The following is a 20,000-nucleotide window of genomic DNA, read 5'->3' as shown; positions in this document are numbered from 1 at the left end:
CACACACACACACACACACACACACACACACACACACACACACACACACACACACACACACACACACACACACACACACACACACACACACACACACACACACACACACACACACACACACACACACACACACACACACACACACACACACACACACACACACACACACACACACACACACACACACACACACACACACACACACACACTCACACACACACACACACACACACACACACACACACACACATACATATATATATATACATACATACACACATACACACACACACACAGACACAGACACACACACACACACACACACACACACACACACACACACACACACACACATACATACATACATACATACATACACACACACATACACACACACATACACACAGACACAGACACACACACAGACACATACACAGACACACACACACACTCACACACACACACACACACACACACACACACACACACACACACACACACACATACACACACACACACAGACACACACACACACACAGACACACATACACACAGACACAGACTGTAATATAAATATACATGTCTCCTGTTTGTCTGTAGAAGTTGCGGCGTGCAAGCCCCTCCCCCCAGGAGGAGGACAACCAATCAGAGGGCGAGGCAGCAGAGTACGGCTCGGAGCCCGGTACAGGAAGCTCCTCCCCCAGCGCGTCCCACGCAGAGGAAGAGGAAGAGGAGGATCAGGAGGAGGACGACGAGGAGGAAGAGGAGGGAATGGAGGAGGAGGAGGAGGAGGAAGAGGAGGAGGAAGGGGAGAAGGAGGAAGAGGAGGAGTACGAGCGCCGTGGCGGCGCCGAGGGAAACGACTACGACACTCGCAGCGAGGCCGGGGACTCTCGCTCGGCCTCCTCAGTCAGCTTCTCTGACGATGGAGAGTCAGTCCACTCAGGCTCCGCCTCCGAGGCTTCAGGTAACTACTCAGGCTCCGCCCCTAACCCATAAACAGATAGATAAACAGTCCACTCAGGCTCCGCCTCCGAGGCTTCAGGTAACTACTCAGGCTCCGCCCCTAACCCATAAACAGATAGATAAACAGTCCACTCAGGCTCCGCCTCCGAGGCTTCAGGTAACTACTCAGGCTCCGCCCCTAACCCATAAACAGATAAACAGTCCACTCAGGCTCCGCCTCCGAGGCTTCAGGTAACTACCAGGCTCCGCCCCTAACCCATAAACAGATAAACAGTCCACTCAGGCTCCGCCTCGAGGCTTCAGGTAACTACTCAGGCTCCGCCCCTAACCCATAAACAGATAGATAAACAGTCCACTCAGGCTCCGCCTCCGAGGCTTCAGGTAACTACTCAGGCTCCGCCCCTAACCCATAAACCGATAAACAGTCCACTCAGGCTCCGCCTCCGAGGCTTCAGGTAACTACTCAGGCTCCGCCCCTAACCCATAAACAGATAAACAGTCCACTCAGGCTCCGCCTCCGAGGCTTCAGGTAACTACTCAGGCTCCGCCCCTAACCCATAAACAGATAAACAGTCCACTCAGGCTCCGCCTCGAGGCTTCAGGTAACTACTCAGGCTCCGCCCCTAACCCATAAACAGATAGATAAACAGTCCACTCAGGCTCCGCCTCCGAGGCTTCAGGTAACTACTCAGGCTCCGCCCCTAACCCATAAACCGATAAACAGTCCACTCAGGCTCCGCCTCCGAGGCTTCAGGTAACTACTCAGGCTCCGCCCCTAACCCATAAACAGATAAACAGTCCACTCAGGCTCCGCCTCCGAGGCTTCAGGTAACTACTCAGGCTCCGCCCCTAACCCATAAACCGATAGATAAACAGTCCACTCAGGCTCCGCCTCCGAGGCTTCAGGTAACTACTCAGGCTCCGCCCTTAACCCATAAACAGATAGATAAACAGTCCACTCAGGCTCCGCCCCCGAGGCATCAGGTAACTACTCAGGCTCCGCCCCTAACCCATAAACAGATAGATAAACAGTCCACTCAGGCTCCGCCTCCGAGGCTTCAGGTAACTACTCAGGCTCCGCCCCTAACCCATAAACAGATAGATAAACGGTCCACTCAGGCTCCGCCTACGAGGCTTCAGGTAACTACTCAGGCTCCGCCCCTAACCCATAAACAGATAAACAGTCCACTCAGGCTCCGCCTCCGAGGCTTCAGGTAACTACTCAGGCTCCGCCCCTAACCCATAAACAGATAGATAAACAGTCCACTCAGGCTCCGCCTCCGAGGCTTCAGGTAACTACTCAGGCTCCGCCCCTAACCCATAAACAGATAAACAGTCCACTCAGGCTCCGCCTCCGAGGCTTCAGGTAACTACTCAGGCTCCGCCCCTAACCCATAAACAGATAGATAAACAGTCCACTCAGGCTCCGCCTCCAAGGCTTCAGGTAACCACGGCTAGGGCTGCACAATTAATTAAATTTTAATCACGATCACGATCTTGGCTTCCCACGATCAAATTTGCGTGATCGAGTTATATTTAAAATGCGTCACAGAACGCTCATTATCAAAGTTTTTGCAAAGCCACTCTAGCGCTCCATAAACCACTGTGTGATCACGTGACTCTGTGAGCCAATCAGAGTTGTTCCCTGCACCGCGCAGCTTAGTGTCTAGATGTCACAGAGGACAGAGGAGTAACGGGAGGAAAATCACACAACAGGTAGCAGTCGGTCATCATAAGCCGGTCACGATGTTTACCAGCAAACGCAACATGTTGTCGCGTCTGTTTTGTTTTTCAGACAACAGCAGTGACCATAGTGCTAGTTTGTGTCTGTTAGCTCGTAGCTTTAGCAGCAGACTGATGTCCCGTTGTTGGAAATACATTCACACTACACCGTTTAGCTGTCAGCCTTTTAGCTGTGTTTAATCCAGTTACTACTGTAGCTAACGGTAGGCTAACGTTACCTGCTGTGTAACGTGTTATTAGTGTTTACTGTAGCTAACGGTAGGCTAACATTACCTGCTGTGTAACGTGTTATTAGTGTTTACTGTAGCTAACGGTAGGCTAACGTTACCTGCTGTGTAACGTGTTATTAGTGTTTACTGTAGCTAACGGTAGGCTAACGTTACCTGCTGTGTAACGTGTTATTAGTGTTTACTGTAGCTAACATTACCTGCTGTGTAACGTGTTATTAGTGTTTACTGTAGCTAACGGTAGGCTAACGTTACCTGCTGTGTAACGTGTTATTAGTGTTTACTGTAGCTAACATTACCTGCTGTGTAACGTGTTATTAGTGTTTACTGTAGCTAACTGTAGGCTAATGTTACCTGCTGTGTAACGTGTTATTAGTGTTTACTGTAGCTAACGGTAGGCTAACGTTACCTGCTGTGTAAAGTGTTATTAGTGTTTACTGTAGCTAACGGTAGGCTAACGCTACCGGCTGTGTAACGTGTTATTAGTGTTTACTGTAGCTAACGGTAGGCTAACGCTACCGGCTGTGTAACGTGTTATTAGTGTTTACTGTAGCTAACGGTAGGCTAACATTACCTGCTGTGTAACGTGTTATTAGTGTTAACTGTAGCTAACGGTAGGCTAACGTTACCTGCTGTGTAACGTGTTATTAGTGTTTACTGTAGCTAACGGTAGGCTAACGTTACCTGCTGTGTAACGTGTTATTAGTGTTAACTGTAGCTAACGGTAGGCTAACGTTACCTGCTGTGTAACGTGTTATTAGTGTTTACTGTAGCTAACGGTAGGCTAACGTTACCTGCTGTGTAACGTGTTATTAGTGTTTACTGTAGCTAGCAGTAGGCTAACGCTACCTGCTGTGTAACGTGTTATTAGTGTTTACTAGCGTGACATGCAGCGATGTTTATGTTGCCTCTAAAGTGGGTTTCGGAGCATCAGAGCGCAACGCAGATATGTAAGTATCAGTGTAATGAGCCAATGAAATCCGCGTTGCTATTTCGTCCGGTAGATACCTCACGCAAACCTGCATGTATGGAAAGCAGTCTCATAACAGCTGAAATGGCTCCTTCACAGTATCCTTCAATAAAGGAGGAATGTAGCACAATATGGATGTAAAAGCAGTTATAATTAGCCTATGTGACAATAAAATTTGTTTTGGTTAAATCAACAAATAATCGTGATAATTAATCTTGATCTCAATATTGATCAAAATAATTGTGATTATCATTTTGGCCATAATAGTGCAGCCCTAACCACGGCGATCGCAGTAGCCCCTCCCCCTCTTAGTAACTGAATGGGTGGGGGGTCACATCAGCTGTAACACAAACCGTTAGATACACATAATGAGGGTGTGTGTATGTATGTATGTATGTATATATATGTATACATACATATATGTATATATATGTATACATACATACATACACACATACATAATGAACGATATATATATATATATATATATATATATATATATATATATATATATATATATATATATATATATAAATAAATAGATCAACATAATGATTGAATGGATCTAACAGATGCCTTTAAACTGAAACTGCTGCTCTGCTTTAATTCTGGGCTTTTATTTTGAAGGTTCGGAGAAGAAGCAGGAGAAGCTGTCATCATCGGTCAGAGCCGTTCGCAAAGGGATGGAGAGTAAGTAATGAGATCACATATGGTTCTCTCATGTAGCCTGTAGAGTAATCAGATTACATGTTTAGCTTCATGTGGAGTAATCAAATTACATATTTATCTCTTCATGTAGCCTGTAGAGTAATCAGATTAAATATATATATCTTCATGTAGCCTGTAGAGTAATCAGGCTACATATTTATCTTCATGTAGAGTAATCAAATTACATATCTCTTTATGTAGCCTGTAGAGTAATCAGATTACATATATATCTCTTCATGTAGCCTGTAGAGGAATCAAAGAACATGCATCTATCTTCCTGTAGAGTAATCAGATTACATGCATCTATCTTCCTGTAGAGTAATCAGATTACCTTGTTTCAGATCCCACCAGTAAACTGCGCTACATCCTGCGAGACGCTCGGTTCTTCCTCATAAAGAGCAACAACCACGAGAACGTCTCTCTGGCTAAAGCTAAGGTTGGCTAACGTTACTTCCTGTTGGTGATGACTTCCTGTTTACTTAGGGGTACTGAGAGAGAGTTAGGGGTATTGAGAGAGAGCTAGGGGTATTGAGAGAGCTAGGGGTATTGAGAGAGTGGTACTGAGAGAGAGCTAGGGGTACTGAGAGAGAGCTAGGGGTACTGAGAGAGAGCTAGGGGTACTGAGAGAGAGCTAGGGGTACTGAGAGAGGGGTACTGAGAGAGGGGTACTGAGAGAGGGGTACTGAGAGAGAGGGGTACTGAGAGAGGGGCACTGAGAGAGGGGCACTGAGAGAGGGGCACTGAGAGAGGGGTACTGAGAGAGGGGTACTGAGAGAGAGCTAGGGGTACTGAGAGAGAGCTAGGGGTACTGAGAGAGAGCTAGGGGTACTGATGAGAGAGCTAGGGGTACTGATGAGAGAGCTAGGGGTACTGATGAGAGAGAGCTAGGGGTACTGATGAGAGAGCTAGGGGTACTGATGAGAGAGAGCTAGGGGTACTGATGAGAGAGAGCTAGGGGTACTGATGAGAGAGCTAGGGGTACTGATGAAGAGAGCTAGGGGTACTGATGAGAGAGAGCTAGGGGTACTGATGAGAGAGCTAGGGGTACTGATGAGAGAGCTAGGGGGAACTGATGAGAGAGCTAGGGGTACTGATGAGAGAGCTAGGGGTACTGATGAGAGGGAGCTAGAGAGCTAGGGGTACTTGATGAGAGAGCTAGGGGTACTGAGAGAGAGAGCTAGGGGTACTGATGAGATGAGAGAGCTGAGGGTACTGATGAGGGAGAGCTAGGGGGTACTGATGAGAGAGCTAGGGGTACTGATGAGAGAGCTAGGGGTACTGATGAGAGAGCTAGGGGTACTGATGAGAGAGCTAGGGGTACTGATGAGAGAGAGAGGGGGGTACTGAGAGAGAGCTAGGGGTACTGATGAGAGAGAGAGCTAGGGGTACTGATGAGAGAGCTAGGGTACTGATGAGAGCTAGGGGTACTGAGAGAGAGCTAGGGCAACTGATGAGAGAGCTAGGGGTACTGATGAGAGAGCTAGGGGTACTGATGAGAGAGCTAGGGGTACTGATGAGAGAGCTAGGGGTACTGATGAGAGAGAGCTAGGGGTACTGAGAGAGCTAGGGGTACTGATGAGAGAGCTAGGGGTACTGATGAGAGAGCTAGGGGTACTGATGAGAGAGCTAGGGGTACTGATGAGAGAGAGCTAGGGGTACTGATGAGAGAGAGCTAGGGGTACTGATGAGAGAGAGCTAGGGGTACTGATGAGAGAGAGCTAGGGGTACTGAGAGAGAGGGCTGAGAGGGCTAGGCTGATGAGAGAGAGCTAGGGTACTGAGAGAGAGCTAGGGGGTACTGAGAGGCTTAGGGGGTACTGGAGTATTTTAGGGTACTGATGAGAGCTAGTACTGATGAGAGAGAGCTAGGCACTGAGAGAGAGCTAGTACTGATGAGAGAGAGCTAGGGAGAGAGATAGGGCAATTGATGAGAGGTACTGATGAGAGAGAGAGGGGGTACTGATGAGAGAGCTAGGGGGTACTGATGAGAGAGGTTTAGTGAGAGAGAGCTAGGGGTACCGAGAGAGAGCTAGGGGTACTGATGAGAGAGAGCTAGGGGGTCTGATACTGATGAGAGAGCTAGGGGTACTGAGAGAGAGAGAGAGAGAGCTAGGGTACTGATGAGAGAGCTAGGGGTACCGATGAGAGAGAGCTAGGGTACTGAGAGAGAGCTAGGGTACTGATGAGAGAGAGCTAGTACTGATGAGAGAGAGCTTGTACTGATGAGAGAGAGCTAGGGTACTGAGAGAGAGCTAGGGGTACTGATGAGAGAGCTTAGGGGCACTGATGAGAGAGGCTGATGAGGGGTAGGGGTACTGATGAGAGCTAGGGGTACTGATGAGAGAGAGCTAGGGGTACTGATGAGAGAGAGCTAGGGGTACTGATGAGAGAGAGCTAGGGGTACTGAGAGAGAGCTAGGGGTACTGATGAGAGAGCTAGGGGGTACTGATGAGAGAGCTAGGGGTACTGATGAGAGAGAGAGAGAGAGGGGTAGGGGGATGAGAGAGAGCTAGGGGTACTGATGAGAGAGCTAGGGGTACTGATGAGAGAGATACTGAGAGAGCTAGGGGTGATGAGAGAGCTAGGGGTACTGATGAGAGAGAGCTAGGGTACTGATGAGAGAGCTAGGGGTACTGATGAGAGAGAGCTAGGGGGTACTGATGAGAGAGAGCTAGGTGCCTGATGAGAGAGCTAGGGGTACTGATGAGAGAGCTATGGGGGGAGCTGATGAGAGAGAGCTAGGGGTACTGATGAGAGAGAGCTAGGGGGTAACTGATGAGAGAGCTAGGGCAACTGACTGAGAGAGAGCTAGGGGTACTGATGGAGAGAGCTAGGGGTACTGATGAGAGAGAGCTAGGGTACTGATGAGAGAGCTAGGGGGTACTGATGAGAGAGAGCTAGGGGTACTGAGAGAGAGCTAGGGGTACTGATGAGAGAGAGCTAGGGGTACTGATGAGAGAGCTAGGGGTACTGATGAGAGAGAGCTAGGGGTACTGAGAGAGAGCTAGGGGTACTGATGAGAGAGCTAGGGGTACTGATGAGAGAGCTAGGGGTACTGAGAGAGAGAGCTAGGGGTACTGAGAGAGAGAGCTAGGGGTACTGAGAGAGAGAGCTAGGGGTACTGAGAGAGAGCTAGGGGTACTGAGAGAGAGCTAGGGGTACTGAGAGAGAGCTAGGGGTACTGAGAGAGCTAGGGGTACTGAGAGAGAGCTAGGGGTACTGAGAGAGGTATAGAGACTTAATCAACCCTTTATGAACCATTAATTAACCCTTAATAAACCCTTAATAACTCTTGTTCAGGGCGTGTGGATTAATAAACCCTTAATAACCCCTTAATAACTCTTGTTCAGGGCGTGTGGATTAATAAACCCTTAATAACCCCTTAATAACTCTTGTTCAGGGCGTTTGGATTAATAAACCCTTAATAACCCCTTAATAACTCTTGTTCAGGGCGTGTGGATTAATAAACCCTTAATAACCCCTTAATAACTCTTGTTCAGGGCGTGTGGTCAACGCTGCCGGTGAACGAGAAAAAGCTGAACGCAGCGTTCCGCTCGGCGCGCAGCGTGGTCCTCGTCTTCTCTGTGAGGGAGAGCGGCAAGTTCCAAGGTTAGAAACCCCTTAAACTCCTCCTCTGTTACTCCTCCTCTGTTCCTCCTCCTCTGTTCCAAGGTTAGAAACCCCTTAAACTCCTCCTCTGTTACTCCTCCTCTGTTCCTCCTCCTCTGTTCCAAGGTTAGAAACCCCTTAAACTCCTCCTCTGTTACTCCTCCTCTGTTCCTCCTCCTCTGTTCCAAGGTTAGAAACCCCTTAAACTCCTCCTCTGTTACTCCTCATCTGTTACTCCTTCTGTTACTCCTCCTCTGTTCCAAGGTTAGAAACCCCTTAATATCCTCCTCTGTTACTCCTCCTCTGTTACTCCTCCTCTGTTCCAAGGTTAGAAACCCCTTAAACTCCTCCTCTGTTACTCCTCCTCTGTTACTCCTCCTCTGTTCCAAGGTTAGAAACCCCTTAAACTCCTCCTCTGTTACTCCTCCTCTGTTACTCCTCCTCTGTTCCAAGGTTAGAAACCCCTTAAACTCCTCCTCTGTTACTCCTCCTGTTACTCCTCCTCTGTTACTCCTCTGTTCCAAGGTTAGAAACCTCTTAAACTCCTCCTGTTACTCCTCCTGTTACTCCTCCTCTGTTACTCCTCCTCTGTTCCAAGGTTAGAAACCCCTTAAACTCCTCCTCTGTTACTCCTCCTTTTACTCCTCCTCTGTTACTCCTCCTGTTACTCCTCCTCTGTTCCAAGGTTAGAAACCCCTTAAACTCCTCCTGTTACTCCTCCTCTGTTACTCCTCCTCTGTTCCAAGGTTAGAAACCCCTTAAACTGCTCCTCTGTTACTCCTCCTCTGTTCTAACTCATCTCCTCCTGTTACTCCTCCTCTGTTACTCCTCCTCTGTTCTAACTCATCTCCTCTGTTACTCCTCCTGTCTACCTCCTCTGTTACTCCTCCTGTCTCATCATGTGTCCTAACTCACCTCCTCTGTTACTCCTCCTCTGTTACTCCTCCTGTCTCATCATGTGTCCTAACTCACCTCCTCTGTTACTCCTCCTGTCTCATCATGTGTCCTAACTCACCTCCTCTGTTACTCCTCCTCTGTTACTCCTCCTGTCTCATCATGTGTCCTAACTCACCTCCTCTGTTACTCCTCCTCTGTTACTCCTCCTCTGTTACTCCTCCTGTCTCATCATGTGTCGTAACTCACCTCCTCTGTTACTCCTCCTGTCTCATCATGTGTCCTAACTCACCTCCTCTGTTACTCCTCCTGTCTCATCATGTGTCCTAACTCACCTCCTCTGTTACTCCTCCTCTGTTACTCCTCCTGTCTCATCATGTGTCCTAACTCACCTCCTCTGTTACTCCTCCTGTCTCATCATGTGTCCTAACTCACCTCCTCTCTGTTACTCCTCCTCTGTTACTCCTCCTGTCTCATCATGTGTCCTAACTCACCTCCTCTGTTACTCCTCCTGTCTCATCATGTGTCCTAACTCACCTCCTCTGTTACTCCTCCTGTCTCATCATGTGTCCTAACTCACCTCCTCTTTTACTCCTCCTGTCTCATGTGTCCTAACTCACCTCCTCTGTTACTCCTCCTCTGTCTCATCATGTGTCCTAACTCACCTCTTCTGTTACTCCTCCTCTGTCTCATCATGTGTCCTAACTCACCTCCTCTGTTACTCCTCCTCTGTTACTCCTCCTGTCTCATCATGTGTCCTAACTCACCTCCTCTGTTACTCCTCCTGTCTCATCATGTGTCCTAACTCACCTCCTCTGTTACTCCTCCTCTGTTTCTCCTCCTCTGTCTCCAGGCTTTGCCCGGCTGTCCTCAGAGTCTCACCACGGTGGTTCTCCTATCCACTGGGTTCTTCCTGCCGGCATGAACGCCAAGATGCTGGGAGGAGTCTTCAAGATCGACTGGCTCTGCAGGTAGACTTACTCGGGGGGTCAGGGTTAGTCTCGGGGGGGGGTCAGGGTAAGTCTCAGGGGGGGGGTCAGGGTTAGTCTCAGGTAGACTCACTCGGGGGGGGGGTCAGGGTTAGTCTCGGGGGGGACAGGGTTAGTCTCAGGTAGACTTACTCAGGGGGGGGGGTCAGGGTTAGTCTCAGGGGGGGTCAGGGTTAGTCTCAGGTAGACTTACTCAGGGGGGGTCAGGTAGACTCACTCAGGGGGAGGGGAGGGGGTCAGGGTTAGTCTCAGGGGGGGTCAGGGTTAGTCTCAGGTAGACTCGCTCAGGGGGGGTCAGGTAGACTCACTCGGGGGGGGTCAGGGTTAGTCTCAGGGGGGGTCAGGGTTAGTCTTTCTGTTAGACATATCCTATAGAGATAGTAGTACATCGACTGGCTCTGCAGGTAAACTCACACGTTTCTCTGTTGGAACCACTAACAGCTGTTAGACATAGACCCCCCCTTCACAAAGACTGCTCACCTGTCCAACCCCTGGAACTAATAATAATAATAATAATCTCACCTGTCCAACCCCTGGAACTAATAATAATAATAATAATAATAATAATAATAATAATCTCACCTGTCCAACCCCTGGAACTAATAATAATAATAATAATAATAATAATAATAATAATAATAATCTCACCTGTCCAACCCCTGGAACTAATAATAATAATAATAATTATAATCTCACCTGTCCAACCCCTGGAACTAATAATAATAATAATATCACCTGTCCAACCCCTGGAACTAATACTAATAATAATAATAATCTCACCTGTCCAACCCCTGGAACTAATAATAATAATAATAATAATAATAATAATAATCTCACCTGTCCAACCCCTGGAACTAATACTAATAATAATAATAATAATCTCACCTGTCCAACCCCTGGAACTAATAATAATAATAATAATCATAATCATAATAATCATAATAATCTCACCTGTCCAACCCCTGGAACTAATAATAATAATAATCTCACCTGTCCAACCCCTGGAACTAATAATAATAATAATAATAATAATAATAATATCACCTGTCCAACCCCTGGAACTAATAATAATAATAATAATAATAATAATAATAATAATCTCACCTGTCCAACCCCTGGAACTAATAATAATAATAATCTCACCTGTCAACCCCTGGAACTAATAATAATAATAATAATAATAATAATCTCACCTGTCCAACCCCTGGAACTAATAATAATAATAATAATCTCACCTGTCCAACCCCTGGAACTAATAATAATAATAATAATAATAATAATAATAATAATAATAATAATAATAATAATCTCACCTGTCCAACCCCTGGAACTAATAATAATAATAATAATAATAATAATCTCACCTGTCCAACCCCTGGAACTAATAATAATAATAATAATAATAATAATAATCTCACCTGTCCAACCCCTGGAACTAATAATAATAATCATCTCACCTGTCCAACCCCTGGAACTAATAATAATAATAATAATAATAATAATAATAATAATAATAATAATAATAATAATCTCACCTGTCCAACCCCTGGAACTAATAATAATAATAATAATCTCACCTGTCCAACCCCTGGAACTAATAATAATAATAATAATAATAATCTCACCTGTCCAACCCCTGGAACTAATAATAATAATCATCTCACCTGTCCAACCCCTGGAACTAATAATAATAATAATAATAATAATAATAATCTCACCTGTCCAACCCCTGAACTAATAATAATAATAATAATAATAATAATAATAATAATCTCACCTGTCCAACCCCTGGAACTAATAATAATAATCATCTCACCTGTCCAACCCCTGGAACTAATAATAATAATAATAATAATAATAATAATAATAATCTCACCTGTCCAACCCCTGGAACTAATAATAATAATAATAATAATAATAATAATAATAATCTCACCTGTCCAACCCCTGGAACTAATAATAATAATAATAATAATAATAATAATAATAATAATAATCATCTCACCTGTCCAACCCCTGGAACTAATAATAATAATCATCTCACCTGTCCAACCCCTGGAACTAATAATAATAATAATAATAATCTCACCTGTCCAACCCCTGGAACTAATAATAATAATAATACTAATAATACTAATAATAATAATCTCACCTGTCCAACCCCTGGAACTAATAATAATAATCATCTCACCTGTCCAACCCCTGGAACTAATAATAATAATAATAATAATAATAATAATAATAATAATAATAATCTCACCTGTCCAACCCCTGGAACTAATAATAATAATCATCTCACCTGTCCACCCCTGGAACTAATAATAATAATAATAATAATAATAATAATAATAATCTCACCTGTCCAACCCCTGGAACTAATAATAATAATCATCTCACCTGTCCAACCCCTGGAACTAATAATAATAATCATCTCACCTGTCCAACCCCTGGAACTAATAATAATAATAATAATAATAATAATAATAATAATAATAATAATCTCACCTGTCCAACCCCTGGAACTAATAATAATAATAATAATAATAATAATAATAATAATCTCACCTGTCCAACCCCTGGAACTAATAATAATAATCATCTCACCTGTCCAACCCCTGGAACTAATAATAATAATAATAGTAATAATAATCTCACCTGTCCAACCCCTGGAACTAATAATAATAATAATAATAATAATAATAATAATCTCACCTGTCCAACCCCTGGAACTAATAATAATAATAATAATAATAATAATAATAATAATAATAATCTCACCTGTCCAACCCCTGGAACTAATAATAATAATCATCTCACCTGTCCAACCCCTGGAACTAATAATAATAATAATAATAATAATAATAATAATAATAATCTCACCTGTCCAACCCCTGGAACTAATAATAATAATCATCTCACCTGTCCAACCCCTGGAACTAATAATAATAATCATCTCACCTGTCCAACCCCTGGAACTAATAATAATAATAATAATAATAATAATAATAATAATAATAATAATAATAATCTCACCTGTCCAACCCCTGGAACTAATAATAATAATAATAATAATAATAATAATAATAATAATCTCACCTGTCCAACCCCTGGAACTAATAATAATAATCATCTCACCTGTCCAACCCCTGGAACTAATAATAATAATAATAGTAATAATAATCTCACCTGTCCAACCCCTGGAACTAATAATAATAATAATAATCTCACCTGTCCAACCCCTGGAACTAATAATAATAATAATCTCACCTGTCCAACCCCTGGAACTAATAATAATAATCATCTCACCTGTCCAACCCCTGGAACTAATAATAATAATAATAATAATAATAATCTCACCTGTCCAACCCCTGGAACTAATAATAATAATAATAATAATAATAATAATAATCTCACCTGTCCAACCCCTGGAACTAATAATAATAATAATAATAATAATAATAATAATAATAATAATAATAATAATCTCACCTGTCCAACCCCTGGAACTAATAATAATAATCATCTCACCTGTCCAACCCCTGGAACTAATAATAATAATAATAATAATAATAATAATAATAATAATCTCACCTGTCCAACCCCTGGAACTAATAATAATAATAATAATAATAATACTAATAATAATAATAATCTCACCTGTCCAACCCCTGGAACTAATAATAATAATCATCTCACCTGTCCAACCCCTGGAACTAATAATAATAATAATAATAATAATCATCTCACCTGTCCAACCCCTGGAACTAATAATAATAATAATAATAATCTCACCTGTCCAACCCCTGGAACTAATAATAATAATCATCTCACCTGTCCAACCCCTGGAACTAATAATAATAATAATAATAATAATAATAATAATAATAATAATCATCTCACCTGTCCAACCCCTGGAACTAATAATAATAATAATAATAATAATAATAATAATAATAATCTCACCTGTCCAACCCCTGGAACTAATAATAATAATCATCTCACCTGTCCAACCCCTGGAACTAATAATAATAATCATCTCACCTGTCCAACCCCTGGAACTAATAATAATAATAATAATAATCTCACCTGTCCAACCCCTGGAACTAATAATAATAATCATCTCACCTGTCCAACCCCTGGAACTAATAATAATAATAATAATAATAATAATCATCTCACCTGTCCAACCCCTGGAACTAATAATAATAATAATAATAATCTCACCTGTCCAACCCCTGGAACTAATAATAATAATCATCTCACCTGTCCAACCCCTGGAACTAATAATAATAATAATAATAATAATAATAATAATAATAATAATAATAATAATAATAATAATCTCACCTGTCCAACCCCTGGAACTAATAATAATAATAATAATATTAATATAATAATACTACTTGGTGCTCATCCGAGTAATACTAGCTAAGTATTACTAGCATTAGCTGTATTGATGTACACAGGTCACACTGTCACTGAGACAGAGAGAATACAAGTGATTAAGCGCCCATATTCTGCTCATTTTCAGGTTCATAATTGTATTTTAAGGGTGTACCAGAATAGGTTTACATGGTTTAATTTTCAAAAAACTCAAAGTAATTGTTCTAGTTTAAGACTGTTGGCTTACAATTTACTTTTCCCTGTTCCCATGTGATATGTGGACAACATAACAAATGGATGGAGGGGGGTAAATCTGATTAAATAAATTCAACTCTCTTTCAAAATATCAGGTATTTCATGGAAATTACATAATCCAATGAAATTTAGGTGTCAAAACCTAGTATTTTTGAAATAAAACCCGGCGCCTAAAGACTTAAGTTTGTTCTGTAATTCAAACACAGTGGGTCCAAAAAGCAATATTTTATCATCACAAGAGAGATAAAAATGCATTGATGTGGTTTTTATGTTTGTGGTGTCAAATATATGTGACACAGAGCAGGTAACAAACAGGGAACCATCTGCGTACTTCCAGATATTTTATTTCATTGTTTCTATCAGCAGTTGGTATGAACAGAGCCAAACGTTTATGTCCGGTGGATTACATAGTTACATGTCTGCGACCGGCACAACATTTCCTACATTCTGACCAACTATGATGGATGAAGAGTGAAAACTGTAGGAGAGAGAGCAATTTGTTTGGAAAGATTTCAGAGAATCGTACTGCAGCTCCCCCCTCTGTTCTCCCCTGGCCACATACACACACACACACACTGGAACATCTGAACCGGTCTGAAAAGACGACGATACGTAAACTGTGATTTGGTAGAAACCGTGCTTGATATCTGAATGCCCATTCAGCCCAATAAAGGCCAAAGTCTTGTCTTCGGTTTAAACTTAAAAAAGAAATTCTACATTAAAGTACGGCGATACAGCTTGGTCCCAAAGAGGGGTTGTTTTGAGCAATGTTAAGAGATTTCCCATTCAAGTCTAAGGGACCATTTTGTGTCGTTTTTTGCCGATTTCATGAAAACCGTGTGGCAAATCTTTTTGAAAATACATAGCACACCATTCCCGATCATAACATACGTTTTGATGTATTTTTTGTGTGTGTGTTGGCAACGCTGCGTGACTAGTAGCGGGACAAAAAAACAGGCGGGATAATAAGTATGGGCAATAATAGACCGCAGCCGATTGCTCCTATTGCAGCACATGGGCACACTGAAATAATAATATTAATAATAATAATATATATATTATATAATGTGTGTTTCCAGGAGAGACCTGCCCTTCACAAAGACTGCTCACCTGTCCAAACCCTGGAACTAATAATAATAATAATATATAATGTGTGTTTCCAGGAGAGACCTATATATATTATATAATGTGTGTTTCCAGGAGAGACCTGCCCTTCACAAAGACTGCCCACCTGTCCAACCCCTGGAAATAATAATAATAATAATAATAATAATAATAATAACTATATATTATATAATGTGTGTTTCCAGGAGAGACCTGCCCTTCACAAAGACTGCCCACCTGTCCAACCCCTGGAACTAATAATAATAATAATAATAATAATAATAATAATAATAATAATAATAATAATAATAATAATAATAATAATAATAATAATAATAATAATAATAATAATAATAATAATAATAATAATAATTATAATAATAACAATAATAATAATAATAATAACTATATATTATATAATGTGTGTTTCCAGGAGAGACCTGCCCTTCACAAAGACTGCCCACCTGTCCAACCCCTGGAACTAATAATAATAATAATAACTATAATAATAATAATAATAATAATAATAATAACTATAATAATAATAATAATAATAATAACTATATATTATATAATGTGTGTTTCCAGGAGAGACCTGCCCTTCACAAAGACTGCCCACCTGTCCAACCCCTGGAACTAATAATAATAATAATAATAATAATAATAATAATAATAATATATAATGTGTGTTTCCAGGAGAGACCTGCCCTTCACAAAGACTGCTCACCTGTCCAACCCCTGGAACTAATAATAATAATAATAATAATAATAATATAATGTGTGTTTCCAGGAGAGACCTGCCCTTCACAAAGACTGCCCACCTGTCCAACCCCTGGAACTAATAATAATAATAATAATAATAATAACTATAATAATAATAATAATAATAATAATAATAATAATAATAATAATAATAATAACTATAATAATAATAATAATAACTATATATTATATAATGTGTGTTTCCAGGAGAGACCTGCCCTTCACAAAGACTGCCCACCTGTCCAACCCCTGGAACTAATAATAATAATAATAATAATAATATATAATGTGTGTTTCCAGGAGAGACCTGCCCTTCACAAAGACTGCCCACCTGTCCAACCCCTGGAACTAATAATAATAATAATAATAATAATAATAATAATAATAATATATAATGTGTGTTTCCAGGAGAGACCTGCCCTTCACAAAGACTGCTCACCTGTCCAACCCCTGGAACTAATAATAATAATAATAATAATAATAATAATAATAATAATAATAATAATAATAATAATGTGTGTTTCCAGGAGAGACCTGCCCTTCACAAAGACTGCCCACCTGTCCAACCCCTGGAACTAATAATAATAATAATAATAATAATAATAATAATAATAATAATAATAATAATAATAATAATAATAATAATAATAATAACTATAATAATAATAATAATAATAATAATAATAACTATATATTATATAATGTGTGTTTCCAGGAGAGACCTGCCCTTCACAAAGACTGCCCACCTGTCCAACCCCTGGAACTAATAATAATAATAATAATAATAATATATAATAATAATAATAATAATAATAATAATAATAATAATAATAATAATAACTATAATAATAATAATAATAATAACTATATATTATATAATGTGTGTTTCCAGGAGAGACCTGCCCTTCACAAAGACTGCCCACCTGTCCAACCCCTGGAACGAACACAAGCCCGTCAAGATCGGACGCGACGGCCAGGTCAGCCAATCACTGATCTCGCTTTCTCATGTTTGTCCTTTGGTCTTTGTTTTAATATAAGCTGTTACCTGTGTGTGTGTGTGTGTGTGTGTGTGTGTGTGTGTGTGTGTGTGTGTGTGTGTGTGTGTGTGTGTGTGTGTGTGTGTGTGTGTGTGTGTTTCTGTTTTGATGTGTAACTGAAATGTGTTGCAGGAGATCCAGCCCGACATCGGCGCCCAGCTCTGCGCCCTGTTCCCATTGGACGAGAGCGTGGACATCCACCAGGTGGCTCGCCGAGTTCGTCACAAGCGCCGGACGCCGTCGGAGCCGAGGCCCCGAGGCCGACCGCCGCAGCGCGAGCCGGGAAGGTTAGCCAATCACCAAGCTCCTCCTCCTGCTTCCTGTTCTTCTTCTTCTGCTGCTGCGACCGTGGCGCCACCTGCTGCCGGACGACGGAGAGAGCCGCTGCCTTTAGCCGGCGGCTAGCGGCTCACGGCTAGCGGCTCACGGCTAGCAGCTCACGGCTAGCGGCTCACGGCTAGCGGCCCGCGGCTAGCGGCCCACGGCTAGCGGCTCACGGCTAGCGGCTCACGGCTAGCGGCTCACGGCTAGCGGCCCGCGGCGCTGCTGCTCTGGTTGTTGTGGTTGGTTTCCTGTCTGGAGTTCCAGCGTCAAGAAAAAGTCAGGCAGGAAGTAGAAGTCCTCGGTGGGCGGTGAAGTCTAGGATTCACTGATTTAATCTCAGATTAATTTAGAGCTAAATGCTAAATGCTAAGTGTAATTCCTCACTTTGTTTGTTTTTGATCTCAGCGAGGTGCAGATGAGAGTGATTTCAGATAGATTTATGATTTCATTGTTGCTAAACTTCTCCTTTGAAGCTCTTCTTCTTTACAGGAGCTTCAAACCTCGGAAGTTAAAAAAATCCAAATGTTTGGCTTTTAGCTGGACTGTGGCTGGCCTTTCAGAATAAAAGCAGAGAGGACTCTGGCCTTTCAGAATAAAAGCAGAGAGGACTCTGGCCTTTCAGAATAAAAGCAGAGAGGACTCTGACCTTTCAGAATAAAAGCAGAGAGGACTCTGACCTTTCAGAATAAAAGTGGAGAGGACTCTGGCCTTTCAGAATAAAAGCAGAGAGGACTCTGGCCTTTCAGAATTAAAGCAGAGAGGACTCTGACCTTTCAGAATAAAAGCAGAGAGGACTCTGGCCTTTCAGAATAAAAGCAGAGAGGACTCTGACCTTTCAGAATAAAAGCAGAGAGGACTCTGGCTGGACAGACGGAGGAGGGGGTTGGTGAGGGGAGGGAGGTAGAGAGAGAGGCCCAGAGGACTGGGTTTGAGAAGGGGGCGTGGCCTCTGGACTTTATCCAATCACAGGGAGGGGAGTGTGTGCTTGTTCAAAGCAGGTAAAGTTACAGAGGAAAGGAAGGAAAAGATGGACTCCATTTAAGGACTGAAATAATGCTGAGCACCCTCCCCGCCATGAAAGGACAGTTAACCCCCTCCAGCACACACACACACTGAATCAGGACTGAGAGCTCCTTGGTAACGGCGTGGGTGTGTCTGTGTGTCTGCCCGTGTGTGCATGTGGATGTGTGTGCGTTAGACTGTGTGTGTGTGTGTCTGTGTGTGTGTGTGTGTGTGCGTTTGACTGTGTGTGTGTGTGTGTGTGTGTGTGTGTGTGTGTGTGCGCGTGTGCGTGTGTGCGTTTGACTGTGTGTGTGTGTGTGTGTGTGTGTGTGTGTGTGTATGTATGTGTATGTGTGTGTGTATGTGTATGTGTGTGTGTGTGTGTGTGTATGTGTATGTGTGTGTATATGTATATATATGTGTGTGTGTGTGTGTGTATGTATGTGTATGTGTATGTGTATGTGTGTGTGTGTGTGTGTATGTGTGTGTCGCTCTCTTATGAACTGAAAATAAGTGTGTGTGTGTAAAAGGGAACTCGAGAACGGACGGAGCGCCAGAAAGACGTTTTGTGGTTTGAGATTTAAGGACTGTTGCTGGTCTGGAGGGGGTGGGGGGGGCTGGTCTGAGAGGGGGGCTTGGTTGGTTGGTTGGCAGGACTGCACCATCATCACCATCATCATCACCCCCTCCACACCCTTTCAAAGTAAGAGGGGTTATAAAAAGCCTTAAACATGGACTGATGAGGAGAAAAACTGTTGTTAAAATCAAAAGTTACTGCCCCTCCCACATTTACAGCAGAAGAGCGGTATGTTGTCCCTTTCAGAGGCTTCTTCTTCTTTGTTTGTTGTTTTTATTGTGTGTGTGAAGCTCAATGTGTCAATGCTGCTGTAACCGTGAGACAGTGGAGTATTTCCTGGACACAGACGTACACCAAAATCACAGGTTTGTGTCCAAACGCTTCCAGACGTATGACGTCATCGACCCTCAGAGTCTCGAGTCCGATTATTAAAACTTTACCACGCGAGCCG

At 42.4% G+C, this 20,000-nt stretch overlaps 1 protein-coding gene across 1 annotated transcript in view; it reads left to right on the top strand.

Annotated features, from left to right (window-relative positions):
* Window positions 1–20,000, top strand: part of ythdc1 (YTH N6-methyladenosine RNA binding protein C1) — a 39,058-nt gene that overhangs the window by 7,497 nt on the left and 11,561 nt on the right. The window contains 7 exon segments of the mRNA XM_028601124.1: window positions 601–967; window positions 4,534–4,596; window positions 4,956–5,050; window positions 8,114–8,222; window positions 9,970–10,087; window positions 17,502–17,586; window positions 17,779–17,933. Coding sequence (XP_028456925.1) covers window positions 601–967; window positions 4,534–4,596; window positions 4,956–5,050; window positions 8,114–8,222; window positions 9,970–10,087; window positions 17,502–17,586; window positions 17,779–17,933 — 992 coding nt within the window.

Source organism: Perca flavescens, chromosome 16 (genome assembly GCF_004354835.1).
Source record: "Perca flavescens isolate YP-PL-M2 chromosome 16, PFLA_1.0, whole genome shotgun sequence".
Classification (NCBI taxonomy): Eukaryota; Metazoa; Chordata; class Actinopteri; order Perciformes; family Percidae; genus Perca; species Perca flavescens.
Note: the sequence above shows the minus strand (reverse complement) of the source record. Positions and strands in the feature narration are given on the sequence as shown.